Source organism: Osmerus eperlanus, chromosome 22 (assembly GCF_963692335.1).
Source record: "Osmerus eperlanus chromosome 22, fOsmEpe2.1, whole genome shotgun sequence".
NCBI classification, from domain to species: Eukaryota; Metazoa; Chordata; class Actinopteri; order Osmeriformes; family Osmeridae; genus Osmerus; species Osmerus eperlanus.
Window position 1 is genome coordinate 5,181,752 of NC_085039.1, and position 14,098 is coordinate 5,195,849.

At 40.6% G+C, this 14,098-nt stretch overlaps 1 protein-coding gene across 1 annotated transcript; it reads left to right on the forward strand.

Moving 5' to 3' along the window:
- The first annotated feature begins 401 nt into the window (after window positions 1-401).
- si:ch73-173h19.3 (uncharacterized protein LOC563864 homolog) lies at window positions 402-14,098 on the forward strand. Its single transcript, XM_062448247.1, has 10 exons — window positions 402-614; window positions 1,233-1,323; window positions 2,352-2,397; window positions 2,511-2,834; window positions 6,274-6,393; window positions 6,588-6,707; window positions 6,878-7,001; window positions 7,526-7,718; window positions 10,816-11,971; window positions 13,647-14,098. The coding sequence occupies exons 2-9, from the start codon at window positions 1,243-1,245 to the stop codon at window positions 10,975-10,977; spliced, it is 1,170 nt and encodes a 389-aa protein (XP_062304231.1). The 5' UTR covers window positions 402-614; window positions 1,233-1,242; the 3' UTR covers window positions 10,978-11,971; window positions 13,647-14,098.

Below are 14,098 nucleotides of genomic sequence, written 5' to 3' on the forward strand. Positions count from 1 at the left end.
AAAAGTGCTATATAAATAAAGTCTTACTTACTAAAAGTCTTACTATACGTCACTACCTGTAGCTATTTTTCGCAGTGTAATTATTTTGCTGAATATTGGTATACATGAGTATTTTTGGCAATGCGACTTGGCTATTCAGACTATTTAACATTTCATGTCTATTTATAGCTCAGTTTGAAAATGTATATATATTTTTTTTTTACTTTGAAAACGCAAATCAAATGTTCTCCCCGCGTACCCCCTGAACCACTTTGAGTACCCCTGGGAGTACGCGTACCCCAGTTTGGGAACCGATGGTCTAATACATTTCTTTAACGTAGGGCCTTGTCTGTCTGGCAAGCTTTATGTTGTGGTGCCACATGTCGGATAACCAGTAGAGGGGGTCAACACGTTTTATTCTGTGCAACTGTTGAAATTAGTGTTTGTACTTGACATTGCAAAAATCCCTCGGATGTTGAAGTGCTTAGAGCACCACCTCTATCCTTTTTTTCAACGATAGACATTTATGCAGAAGTCACACTATCAAAGATAGTGGATAGCTTTACGTTACTGTAGCTGTTGTCAGGTTACTCCTGAGGATAAACAATTTGCAAGACACTGGCAGCATTTCCGAGGTAAGACTTAATTACGATATTCATTGCGCACAGTGGGCTTCAAACTATAGTGAAAAGCAATAGATTTGATGGATATGCTATTTCCTAGATTTATAGCGCAGCATAAATTCAGTAGGTTAATAAATTGGTAACCTCTCAGCTATTAGGCTAGCCTACTTGATATTGGCGTCATCATTTGCAGACAGTGACAACCTACAAGTGATAAGGATGTGTTATCATTTAACCATTTGTAAAGTAACACTTTAACGAGCAACCATGATGGAATGTGCATGCGCTGTCAGAGAAAATATATTTCTCTTCGATAATTCTGTGTGGCTAAGGGGGGTCAAATCGTGCCAATGAAAATATGGCCTTATGTCATAGACGTTTGTACATGCAAACCTTTTCTCTCCTGATAGCCTAATTATATCCGTCTAAATATGACGTTGCACACCGGATGGAGCTTGATTGAAGTTGTTTTATTGTTCACGAGTCAGCCCAAAATTTACTTATATGATGTGTTAAAGTGTTGTAAAGCTCAATGGACTTCCATGGTCCAACAAATGGTTAAGGTATGTTCATCCTTCCTTGGACTCCATTCTATTCACCTCATATTTGTCCGTTTGTCTTTATCTGAAGGAATAACAAAATGCTGTGGATGTATTTGTGCTTGAGTGTTGTCATCAACATTGCTGTGTCCCAGGAGGTTGAAGAACCTGTCACATACACGGCAAGTGGCAGTCACAACATCTACCATGCACTGGCTTACAATGCCTCTAAATTGAATGAATGAATGAGGATTGAGTGAGTTGTTAAATAATTACTGAAGAAATTGATTGATGAATAAGTAAATGGAGAAGTAAGTGTGATTGATGGGTGGATGTATGGATGAATGGATAGATGAATGGAGAGACTACTAGATGAACAAAAAGGGTATATTATTTTTTCTATAAAGGATAACTGTTTTGCCATCAGAATTAGACAAAAACACTCAAATAAAAGACACCATTCTTTCTATGACATGACAAACAATAAAAAAAGCAAACAGACTTTACAACTGCTATTCTGAGTTCCAAATGATAACAATTTACACTAATGACAGTATAAAGTATTTGCGAGTGGCAATACTTATACGAAGAGTTTCCACCAATCCAGGATGCACTTATCGGTAGTCGGCAGTTGTAACTTGATGTTGTTGTCGGAGCTGATGATGAGTTATGGAGGTTAATCATATGAGACTGGAGCCTCGAGCCCATGCTGAGGCCGGGCCGGAGCTTGTCTCTCTAGTCTAGCCTCATGAGTCAGATGGTCGGCGAACAGGCGCGCAGACATTCCTCCCTGGATGGCGACAGACTAAACACATTGTTTTGGGGGGATAAGTGAAAACACAGGTGTTCTCCAGGTTGTTAATGGCTTGTCTGTCTGATTTCCTGTTATCCACCAGTCGGGAAACAGAGCCACAGAGCAGAATAACAAATGTGTAAATCACCCACTCAGTAACCTAACATTTTCACAATTCAGTAGGCCAAAGTTATGTTTGGGGACCATTTTTCCTTTTGTTTTACTTCATGATTATAATGACCTGAAGTTGAGGTTTGTGTCTTTATGGTCCTATAGTGACTGCCATGCTTAATCAGTTTCGTACTTAAGGGTCATAGCTGTTTAATCAGTGAATCAATCTAGTGTTCTGCCATTCTGTCACCATAAGAAATGAGTATAATAAATGCCAGATACCTAACAATCTTTTTCTGGCATTAGTGCACCGATGGCTATGAGTTTGATGTTGACCGACAAGAATGCAAAGGTAAGGCCATCCGTTTTTTTATACCTCCAGTGAACATTCTCCTTCCGGCTCACATGGTAGCGTTTTACCATTGCCTTTGCGGAAGACGCTGATGACAGACTCTTAACTCTCAGACATCAACGAGTGCGTGACAGTGCCTGACGCCTGCAAAGGTGGCATGAGATGCATCAACCACTTTGGTGGGTACTTCTGCCTGCCCCAGAATGCCCAGATCATCGTCAGCAATGGAGAGGATGAACCTGCGGCTGCGATGGATGATGTGCGCGACCTGCCGTCGCCTCCTGTGGAGGCTCCAGCCTTACCAATTCAGAGGGTCATACCGATTGGTAGCGGAAGCCGAGGGGGCACTGGATACAGTGTTGGAGCCGGCGCTGCTCTCTCTCCACCAGTGCAATGTGCTATGGGCTTCATGGCTGATGAGACCAATTACTGCAGAGGTAAGACTGTGCTGTGAACTATACAATGTAGGCCTATACATTGAATGTGTGAGTGTCGATGTGTGGGATTGTGTTTCTTGCGTGTGACGAGTTTGTAAAAGTGTGCGTCTGCTCTGCTCTCTTGGTCAAGTTGCAACACGCCGAATCTTGGCAAGGGAGGCAAACAATTGCAGTTACATAAACCATTCAGTTGACATGGGGTGACAGCCAAGCTCAGCTGAGGGACAGAACATGGTAGCCAACAACACATTCCAAAACCATGCTTTTTCCCTTCCCTTCATTATTGTATCACTTATAAGAAGGGCTATCCTATACTTGGGTGTTGTGTTTGGCAACAACAGATAGGCCTAGACTTGCGATACAACACTTAATTCCTTTAAATGTGTCTTTTATAATTTATGAACTGCTCAAACTGGATTGTATGCAAAGTAAGTGTGAGTACACCCAGTAAAGTGCTACAGTCAAACTATGATGGTATAGTAGTATTTAAATCTGTACATGATTACAAACAACGTAGGTTCATGGGAATAGAGCATTCCTCCTGGTGTTGTCTATATCATAACCTAAGAGAGATTCAGAGTTTTTATTCTATAGCACATTCACATAGATACAAGACAGACAGTACTATGCTTAACAAGCATATCAAGAATTAGTTTGTACAGACAGAGCTGAAGTACAGATGTACAGTGTGCATGTCATAGTCTGCTACAATAGTTTCTGGTGACATAATAAGCAGAACAAAGTAAACAGGGATGTCTCAAGAGATAAACACCAATTATTAATTTTAGTGGTGTTCAGTGCACAACGTTATTGAGAGGTAACAGACGTTTCGCATAGTAGGCACTTCTTTCTTGAAGAGTCTTGCAAAAAATACTTAATTCAAACCAGTCATTATTTTATATGATATCACATCAGTTGGCAAGCACATCTTGAAAGTATTGGAAATGAGTCATCTAACAATGTACTCCTTCCAGCAAGATACCTTAAATAAACCATGCTTTATTTGATTCTTTATTGTGCGTTTGCCTTCAACAGCATAGTAATGCCAAAGAAAACTAATGTTGAGCATTACTGATCAAATTAGACTTAACAAAGTTAACAATATCTCAATTGTTAATAAATGGTACTTTTAAGTTGAAAGTGACTGTTATATTACTTGATGGGTTGTTAGCTAGGTTGTCGAGTCAGTTAAGTGTTAGAACAAGAAAATGTATAAGAATGTGTAACCAATATAGTTAAAACAGATTACTGTATGCTTTTTAACCCCTTCATGTAGAATTTTTCAAACCCCAAGTACTCAGAATACACTCTAAATTTATAGGTTCAGTTTCTAAGACATGGATTAAGCCGAGTCCTAAAGTAAGAGAAAGAAAGTAAGAGAAATGTCTAGGCTTAATCCATGTCTGGGAAACTGGGCCATAGTCTTTAGTAGTTAGGTCTCTGATTTGATCTCAGACTTCAAAGGCTAAGTTATGTTTACTGTCTTTATTCTTCTTGGTGCTTACTCAGGACAAAGGCAGGCTGGTTTTTCACAAAACTTGTGAAACCGGTCATTTCTCACATCTCCATGTTTACAAATTTGAATGGGGGTCTCACAGTTGTTGTCTTGTGGTTAACCATTCTGACACCAAAGTGGCATAAAATGTTCTTGGTCAGACCACTGTCTCATGAAGGCACCGCTTCATAGGGGAGCTTTTCATCTTTTGTTAGAAACATTTGGGGGCTTTTGGGAGTATGTTCATAGTGTTAGACAGTACAGAGCACAGTTACGATTTTCACTCATTTTGCCTTGTACAGAATAGTATAGGTTTCACTGACAGATTCTGACAGTTCCTAATAGCAAGAATTTTCTTAAAATTCTTTGAAGGAAACGTGATGTTGCTTGCCTGACTGCTTGCCTGACACACATTATGCAAGTACTCTTTTTGGATTGTTCAATGGTTTCCATGACATCACACAAATCCAATGCACCCACAGTAATTAAGTTTTGCTTTGTAGCTGGGATCATAGAAGTGTGCATATTGTGCCTATTGGTTCACCTCTGTCGACATGTATAACAGCAATCTAAAGTGATCTCCTGGAAAAAGCGGAATGGGAAGCCATCGTCATATTTTCCCTCTTGTATGGATAAGTGGATGTCAGCTTTGACCATTAGCTAGTGCTGTACTATTCCTCGCTGCCACCAGCCAAAAGCAGGGTCACCTGGGCTTTGTTAACTGGAAATGATGTGTATCACCGTGTGTGTGTGTATTGTGTGTGTCTCTGTGTATGTAAGAAGTGTGAGTGTGTGTGTGTGTGTGGGGGGGGGGAATATGTTTACACAGCCTCCAGTATGACATCATTTTCACATCGTGGTTATAGCCCCTGTGTCACAAATGGGTTACATCAGGCAGACCGCTGCTGAGCTCAACTTCTTGCTGCTTTTTTCTGAGCCAAGCTTTGGATGGATTCAGTGTTCTCTCTCTCACACGTGTAACACATCCGAGTCACTGTATACAAAACTGAAAGTGCCACTATTTTTAGCACTTTGTATACAGTATGTTAACCAACCTGGCTACGACTGTAGACCACCCAGGAGAAGGTGCTGCTAAGGAACACTGTCAGTGTTCTGTTCAGTAAATTTGTCTCTGTTGGACCAGAAATATCAAAAAGTGTAGATAAGAATATTATATTCATATTACATTTAGTCATTTAGCAGACGTGAGTGAAATTCGGCAGGCATATTGCTCAGAACCCAAGGATGTGCATAGTTGAGTGTGAAGTTGTTTGGATTAGTCGTTCAAGAGAAATACACATACACACATTGGTTGCCATGTTGGGCTGCACTAAGCAATGGATTACTTCACGCGGCCCGATACACTCCGAGACCCACCCTGTTGGCCAGATCACAAAATCATTTCTAAGAAACAGACAGTGAATTTGAAGGTACCCAATACCTAGTATATTTTCTCCAATGTGACATAATAGTGCAAAAGGGGAGTGCAGCAGACAATGATGGACATGATTTATGTAATCAAGCACTTTCAGAGAAAAACATAAAACTCACTGCCATTTACATTTAGCTTATCCAGAGCGACTTACAGTAAGTACAGTTACATTCCCCCCGAGGGAAGTAGGGTGAAGTGCCTTGCCCAAGGACACAACACAACAGAACCGGCAATCTTCTGATTACTAGCCCGATTCCCTAACAGCTCAGCCACCTGACTCCCTGATTTTGGTGGTCTGGAGTGTGAAGTCTATTTTGGTGCAACCTATCACAAACATTTTTTACATAAAACTGTTATATATTCTAGATGTTAATGTAGAATATTTCTCTTTACATTTCAAGATTGTAATCAAACTATAGTGCAAAATACTATTCCGTTTCAAAGCATTGTAATCCCAAAGACTTTGCGAGTCTTTGCATCCAGCTAATTTGGTTGCTCCCAATGCTTTGCAGATGTCAACGAGTGTGAGGATAGCAATCCATGCCAGCACCAGTGCTACAATATCATGGGCTCCTTTATCTGCCAATGTGAACAAGGCTATGAGTTAGTGTCAGACCAAGTATCATGCCAAGGTAATGAGTGTGGTGTAACTTTACATGTAGAAAATGTTATTATCTGGTTAGAGCATGGGGTCTATCTTAAAGTATAGATGCAGTAGAAATTCGTCACTTGGTACTTTGTTAAACAAATTGGACTTAAATATGTATGATGTGTATATCTCATACAGGCCTTTAAGTTAATTCCCTAAATGTTTGTCTGTGAATAGATATCGATGAGTGTGCTTTCTCCAGCTACATGTGCCAGTGGCAGTGTGTAAACCAGCCTGGAGGGTATGTCTGTGCCTGTCCTGAGGGATACCAACTCCAAGGCACCCGAGTATGCCAAGGTACTGGGCCTGTTGCAACAAGCACAATACCTAAATCTCAACCAAGCCCAACCAACCAATCTTGCAACACCAGCAGTGAATCTCAATGACTCAATGATTTTAATATATATAAACACCAAACTTTTGGGATTAAGGATGTGAAATTGTTGACATGTTCTCTTCATGGGCAGACATAAATGAGTGTGATACAGGACACAACTGCAGAGAAGATGAGATGTGCTGGAACTACTTTGGAGGCTTCCGGTGCTACCCTAGAAACCCCTGCCATGAACCTTACGTGCAGACAGGAGAAGGGTAAGAATAAAAGAAAAACGTTTTGCAAGACTGCTGTGCTGAAACACTTTTTTGAGATTGTTTTCAGGTTGAATGTAATAGTCAATTATGGTCTTTCAACATATTAGGATTACGTGAGTAGTGAATAGTTGCACCTACCCCAATTACCCTTTGCGGCCACTCCCATTTGTTTACAAAGAACAATGGATTTTTATGCAAGATCCTGCAGTTGAAGTGTGAGTTGTAGATGAACAATTTCAAAGTTCAAATTCTGTGCAATTCTACACAACTAATGGAAATGTTTATGTAAATTGTATGGTTAGGGTAACAAGTATGGTTAAGGTTAGTAGTACAACTTTAAGGCCCATTGATCAATTAGCTCTATCACCTTTTTGTGCATCCAGGGAAACAAATGTACCCACCATTCTAGATTAGCATTAGCTTGCTCCGGTATGTTTCCAATCTTCACCTGCAAAAAGACAATCCAACCTACCACTACCACATCCACTATGTGGTCAAAAACTATAATGGCTCTATGTATGCAGTCGTTGCAGCTGCCAGTCACCATCCATCTGCCGGGGACTTCCACCATCCATTGTGTACAAATACATGAGCATCACCTCAGAACGCTCCGTACCAGCAGACATCTTCCAGATCCAGGCCACCAGCGTCTACCCCAACATGCACAATAACTTCAGGATCAAGTCTGGCAACGAGGGAGGAGAATTCTTCCTCAGGGTGAGATAATTTAGCAGACACTCTTATCCAGAGCGACTTACAGTAAGTACAGGGACATTCTCCCCGAGGCAAGTAGGGTGAAGTGCCTTGCCCAAGGACACAACGTCATTTTGCACAGCCGGGAATCGAACTGGCAACCTTCAGATTACTAGCCCGCTTCCCTAACCGCTCAGCCACCTGACTCCCTTAAATCAAATTATTCAAGTGGTCATGTAGCACATTTCCACAGCTGCAGAACCAAGTGTTACACTTTATTTGTCCATATGCATAACGCATTATACAGCATTTTACATGTACTCTTAATTAATTACAATAGTTATAATGGAGCATTCTCCATTATAACTATTGTAATTAATAGTTAGGGGCAGGGCTGGACTGGCCATCAGGCATAGCGGGCATTAGCCCGGTGGGCCGACGCATTTTTGTGCCGAATCGCGATATAATTTAAAGGCTTTTTAATTGTATTTTTGGTCGGGCCCATAAAGAAGAAACAGCTCGTTTCCCGATGTTGGTTTTCTTATTCCGTCCCGGTCCGTGTACTTTGCGGCCAATGGATTTTCGTTTTGAAATAAGAAAACCAAAATCGGGAAACGAGCTGTTGCACGGTTTAGGCACAGCCTAACAGCCTAAACCGTGCAACGGAACGTAAATCCCAATAGAAGCACCGCAATCGAGACCAAAACGAACATTTTGACACCGCCGTTTTCTATGTAGTCCAAATATTGACTGATCCTTAGGGATGGGAAAATAATAATAATAAGATATATGTGAGAGAACAATGGTTGTGCTCGCCGAAGGCGTGAGCACAGCCAATAAAATGCCATGTTACTGTACTTGCACTGTCCAGCTTGCAAATACTGAGGATAGCCTACTGTACCGAAGTTGAGTTAGCCAATGTCGTTAGCGATGCTAGCTAACGTTAGTTTGCTAGCTGTATATAACATTTCACTGAGTCTTGCAGCTGTTTGATTGACTGAAATTATTATGAAATGTTATGTTCTACTAGCCATTTGCCTGCTTTTGCAATTCACAGTATTTCCAAGCCCTGATAGTGTAACTGAGAAGACGCAGTAATTCCTATTTCAAGTAATAAGCCCCAGTTCAAGTGTTGAGCATTAAATTAGCTGCACGGTCTGTAGAGATATTTGGACTAAGCTGAATACAGTACATAACAGAAAGTGTTTCATTCTGCAGAAATTGTGTAAATGTTTAATGTAACAAATACATTTTTTATAACACCTCAATTGTTATCATTTGTATAATATTACAGCTCATCGTCGTTGGTCAAAGGCACAATCTTTACCCGGACGTGACTTTTGTGCATGGAAAAGTGAAACGTAAATGTAGGGCTACTTGTCCAAAGGACATGTGCCTCAAAAATGTAATGTCAGGCCGTGAATGATCACTATCACTAGATATAAAGAAAACATTGACTTTCACTCGGTGCTATTCTGACAGTAAAAAAAAGTTGTATATGTGCACTGCTGTTCGTAAACTAGCTCCAGAGATCGTTGCTGCGTTGCTAAATGATAGCAACTCACCAGGACACTGCACCAACTCTCCACTCATTCTCCTCGGACCATCCATTTAATTGGCTTTGACGGCCATCAGGTCTCGGCAATTCCTCATTTGCCCTCTCATGTCTACTTGGTGGATTTACATTACATTTATGCATTTAGCAGACGCTTTTATCCAAAGCGACTTCCAAGAGAGAGCTTTACAAAAGAACATAGGTCACTGATCATAACAACGAGATAGCCCCAAGCATTGCGAGCAGCCAAAACATGAAGCATACATTGTGGAAAACCAAATAAGTGCCAAAGGGAAGAACCATAAGAGCATGCAGTTAAACAAGTTACAATTGAACAACATGAAACTCCCCACAAGAGTGCAAGAGTGTACCTGTAGAAAAAACAAGTCTCTCAATACGAGTCTGAGGGTAAGGCTGGACGAGAGACTTGATGTAGTCAGGTGCAGTCCGGTTCACCGCTCGGAAGGTTAGTACCAGAGTCTTGAATCTGATACGGGTCTTGATGGGAAGCCAGTGGAAGGAGATGAGGAGCGGGGTAACATGGGAGCGTCTGGGTAGATTGAAGACCAGACGGGCCGCCGCGTTCTGAATCCTCTGGAGAGGGCGGGTTGCGCATGCTGGGAGACCGGCGAGCAGCGAGTTGCAGTAGTCCAACTTTGAGAGGACAAGTGCTTGGACTAGCAGCTGGGTGGAATGCTCAGACAGGTATCTCCTGATCCTGATGGTTCGAAATTATACGGCTGCGGGCCATCATACACATTAGTGGTTTTTGCCACCTCTTCTTCATCCCAGTCAGTCGCCATAGTTCTAGTACTAGGCTGAGGCTTCTCTCCTCCACGACTCCCCAACGTGACGTCATTGCCGATTTGCGCTAATATGCTAATGCTAACACCAAAAACGACAAAAGCTGGTCTTTAACACCATTTGGAGACACCATTTGGAGATATTTTAAATGATATACATATCTTGAGTGCTTCATGTACCCATTAATCAACAGTTGTGTTTAACCTGCCATATGGCCTTTAAGAAGTTGAATAAAGATTCAAAGAACAATACTTGGAATGCTGAAGCAGCATTCCAATAAATATATATGAGAGAACAAAGGTTGTGCCCTTGCCGAAGGCAAGCACACCCAATATATAATAATGCTAGGAATCTCTGTGTGTGTGTCTGTCTGTGTAACTGAGCATTATGAATTGGTATACAACATCATGAGTCTTCATGAGGCTTTACAAGTGTCTACAAGTCTCTAAAACTATGCTTATACTGTATTATTACTGTATTGTAATGCCTTACGAGTACATATATAATGCTGCATAATGCATTATGCATATGGACTTTAAATAAAGTGTTACCGACTGGGTAAGTTTCAGACAAACATTTCAAAGTGGAAAATAAAGGAACGATTACATTTTTTAAACAATCATTGAAAAGATGTATTTAGTGGAGCATTTAGTCATTGTACACAAGGAAAGATGCATCCTGAGACTACTAGTGTGTCCCTGTATTTGTCTGTACAGTTGCTTTATAACTAACATACTACTTCTCTTACCCTCAACACTCCAGCGCTCCAACAACGTCAGTGCCATGCTAGTGATGACAAAGCCACTGACTGGTCCAAGGGAGCACGTTGTAGATCTGGAGATGGTCACCCAGAACAACGTCCTTAACTACCGCTCCAGTTCTCTATTGCGGCTTACCATCATCGTTGGACCCTATGCTTTCTAAGACATTTTTTGTATTCATTAAGTAGCCTACTGATATCATATCAGCTTACTCTACTGATCAAGATCAAAATAGAAAGGGCTGAATCTCAATAAATTCACCTTATCATTACTAAATGATTAGAGCACAGCTAAATAATTGTAAAGCAATGTTTTGTATTGCTTTTTCTTAGCTTTCTAAAGATATCAATTTTGATAAACCTTTTGATTTACTATTAATTGGCGAATTATCTGTTTGTATTTTCTAACACAACACTTACAGTGTAACCAAACACAGAAACATATTTTTCCAGATTTGATTTGTTGGAAAATTCTGGCTCTTTTTGCCCCTTGTGGTTAAAAACGTTTGAAGAATTGTGTGAGGTATGACTACTTTTTGGAGGTACTCTGACGTATCACAGGGTATGGCTACCATAAGATGTTCTAGCGGGTAACACTTCTAAGATAACGCAAAATACAGGTGACTGTGCAGCAATAATGTGGGAGTTTGAGAATAATACAACCACTAGGGTGGTTTAGTTAGTCTGCTAAGTGCTTTTTGTAGATTTACCAATTATTATATGCATCCTAAAATTTGAATGAATTTTTCAACATTTATTAGAACTGTAGAATTGTACATGTGTGTTCAGTGTTGTAGATTTAGGCATCTCTAAAAACAATGAAGTGTCAAGTTTTGGCAATATTGTGCTTGGTTCCACAACCCCCCCCCCCCCCCCCCCCCCACACACACACACACACACATAAATGGTTACCTCTGAGCCAAGAGTGATGATGTGGGTAAATTACAGGTTTAGCCAATCCAATTCTAATCTCCTTTTGGACAAAGGTCTGTAATTAGATTTTGGATGGGTAAATGCTGGGCTGAGACGTGTTAGATGTGTAAGTGCTGGAGCCGTAGTTGAGTCTCTGCAGGCCTAAAGCTCTGGCTTGTATCTAATAGAGATATCATACATGTCTGTTCATACTTCCTAACTTCTTGACCCTTGAGGTAACCTACAGTTAGGTCCATAAATATTTGGACATTGACACAATTTTCATCATTTTGGCTCTGTATACCACCACAATGGATTTGAAATGAAACAATCAAGGTGTGCTTTAAGTGCAGACTTTCATCTTTAATTTCAGGGTATTTACATCCAAATCAGGTGAACGGTGTAGGAATTACAACACATTTTATATGTGCCCCCCCCCCCCCCCTTTTAAGGGACCAAAAATAATTGGACAAACTAACATAATCATAAATCTAATTGTCACTTTTAATACTTGGTTGCAAATCCTTTGCAGTCAATGACAGCCTGAAGTCTGGAACCCATAGACATCACCAGACGCTGGGTTTCGTCTCTGGTGATGCTCTGCCAGGCCTCTACTGCAACTGTCTTCAGTTCCTGCTTGTTCTTGGGGCATTTTCCCTTCAGTTTTGTCTTTAGCAAGTGAAATGCATGCTCAATTGGATTTAGGTCAGGTGATTGACTTGGCCATTGCAGAACATTCCACTTCTTTGCCTTAAAAAACTCTTTGGTTGCTTTCGCAGTATGCTTCGGGTCATTGTCCATCTGCACTGTGAAGCGCCGTCCTATGAGTTCTGAAGCATTTGGCTGAATCTGAGCAGATAATATTGCCAGAAACACTTCAGAATTCATCCTACTGCTTTTGTCAGCAGTCACATCATCGATAAATACAAGGGAACCAGTTCCATTGGCAGCCATACATGCCCACGCCATAACACAACCTCCACCATGCTTCACTGATGAGGTGGTATGCTTTGGATCTTGAGCAGTTCCTTCCCTTCTCCATACTCTTCTCTTCCCATCATTCTGGTACAAGTTGATCTTGGTCTCATCTGTCCATAGGATGTTGTTCCAGAACTGTACAGGCTCTTTTAGATGTTTTTTGGCAAACTCTAATCTGGTCTTCCTGTTTTTGAGACTCACCAATGGTTTACATCTTGTGGTGAACCCTCTGTATTTACTCTGGTGAAGTCTTCTCTTAATTTTTGACTTTGACACAGATACGCCTACCTCCTGGAGAGTGTTCTTGATCTGGCCAACTGTTGTGAAGGGGTTTTTCTTCACCAGGGAAAGAATTCTTCTGTCATCCACCACAGTTGTTTTCCGTGGTCTTCCGGGTCTTTTGGTGTTGCTGAGCTCACCAGTGCGTTCTTTCTTTTTAAGAATGTACCAAACAGTTGATTTGGCCACACCTAATGTTTTTGCTATCTCTCTGATAGGTTTGTTTTGATTGTTCAGCCTAACGATGGCTTGCTTCACTGATGGTGACAGCTCTTTGGACTTCATATTGAGAGTTGACAGCAACAGATTCCAAACACAAATACCATACTTGAAATGAACTCTAGACCTTTTATCTGCTCCTTGTCAATGAAATAACGAACTCCCATGAGGGAATAACATACACCTGGCCATGGAACAGCTGAGCAGCCAATTGTCCAATTACTTTTGGTCCCTTAAAAAGGGGGGGGGGGCACATATAAAATGTATTGTAATTCCTACACCGTTCACCTGATTTGGATGTAAATACCCTGAAATTAAAGCTGAAAGTCTGCACTTAAAGCACATCTTGATTGTTTCATTTCAAATCCATTGTGGTGGTATACAGAGCCAAAATGATGAAAATTGTGTCAATGTCCAAATATTTATGGACCTAACTGTATGTGAGCATGTTTTCATTTGAACTGTCCTATGTGTAAATTTGCTTTGATGGATTATCTGAGTTGAAATCGGGTGATATTTGTACTTGAAAATGTGTGTCTTTGGGTCTTTGGGAATGAACGATTAGATTAGCTTGAAGTGAAAACCAACACACGTGTACAGAAAATACTAGAGTAAGGATTTGATTTAGCACATCACTGACTAACAATAACATTACTAAAATATACTTTATGCTTTCTTTGTTGCTACACACATACATCAATACAGAATAAGACAACACAAATTTTCTTTAAATAGTCCAATTGGATTTGTTTTCTTGTTTTTGGTTTTGATTTTGAGAATTGTGAAATGCTTCAGATGTTAAGTTTCAAAGTAATAAGAAAATTGAATGTTTTTGAATCCATTCGAGTGTTGCTCAGCAACCTCTGTCCAATGGGAATAAAGCAATCATTCCTCAGA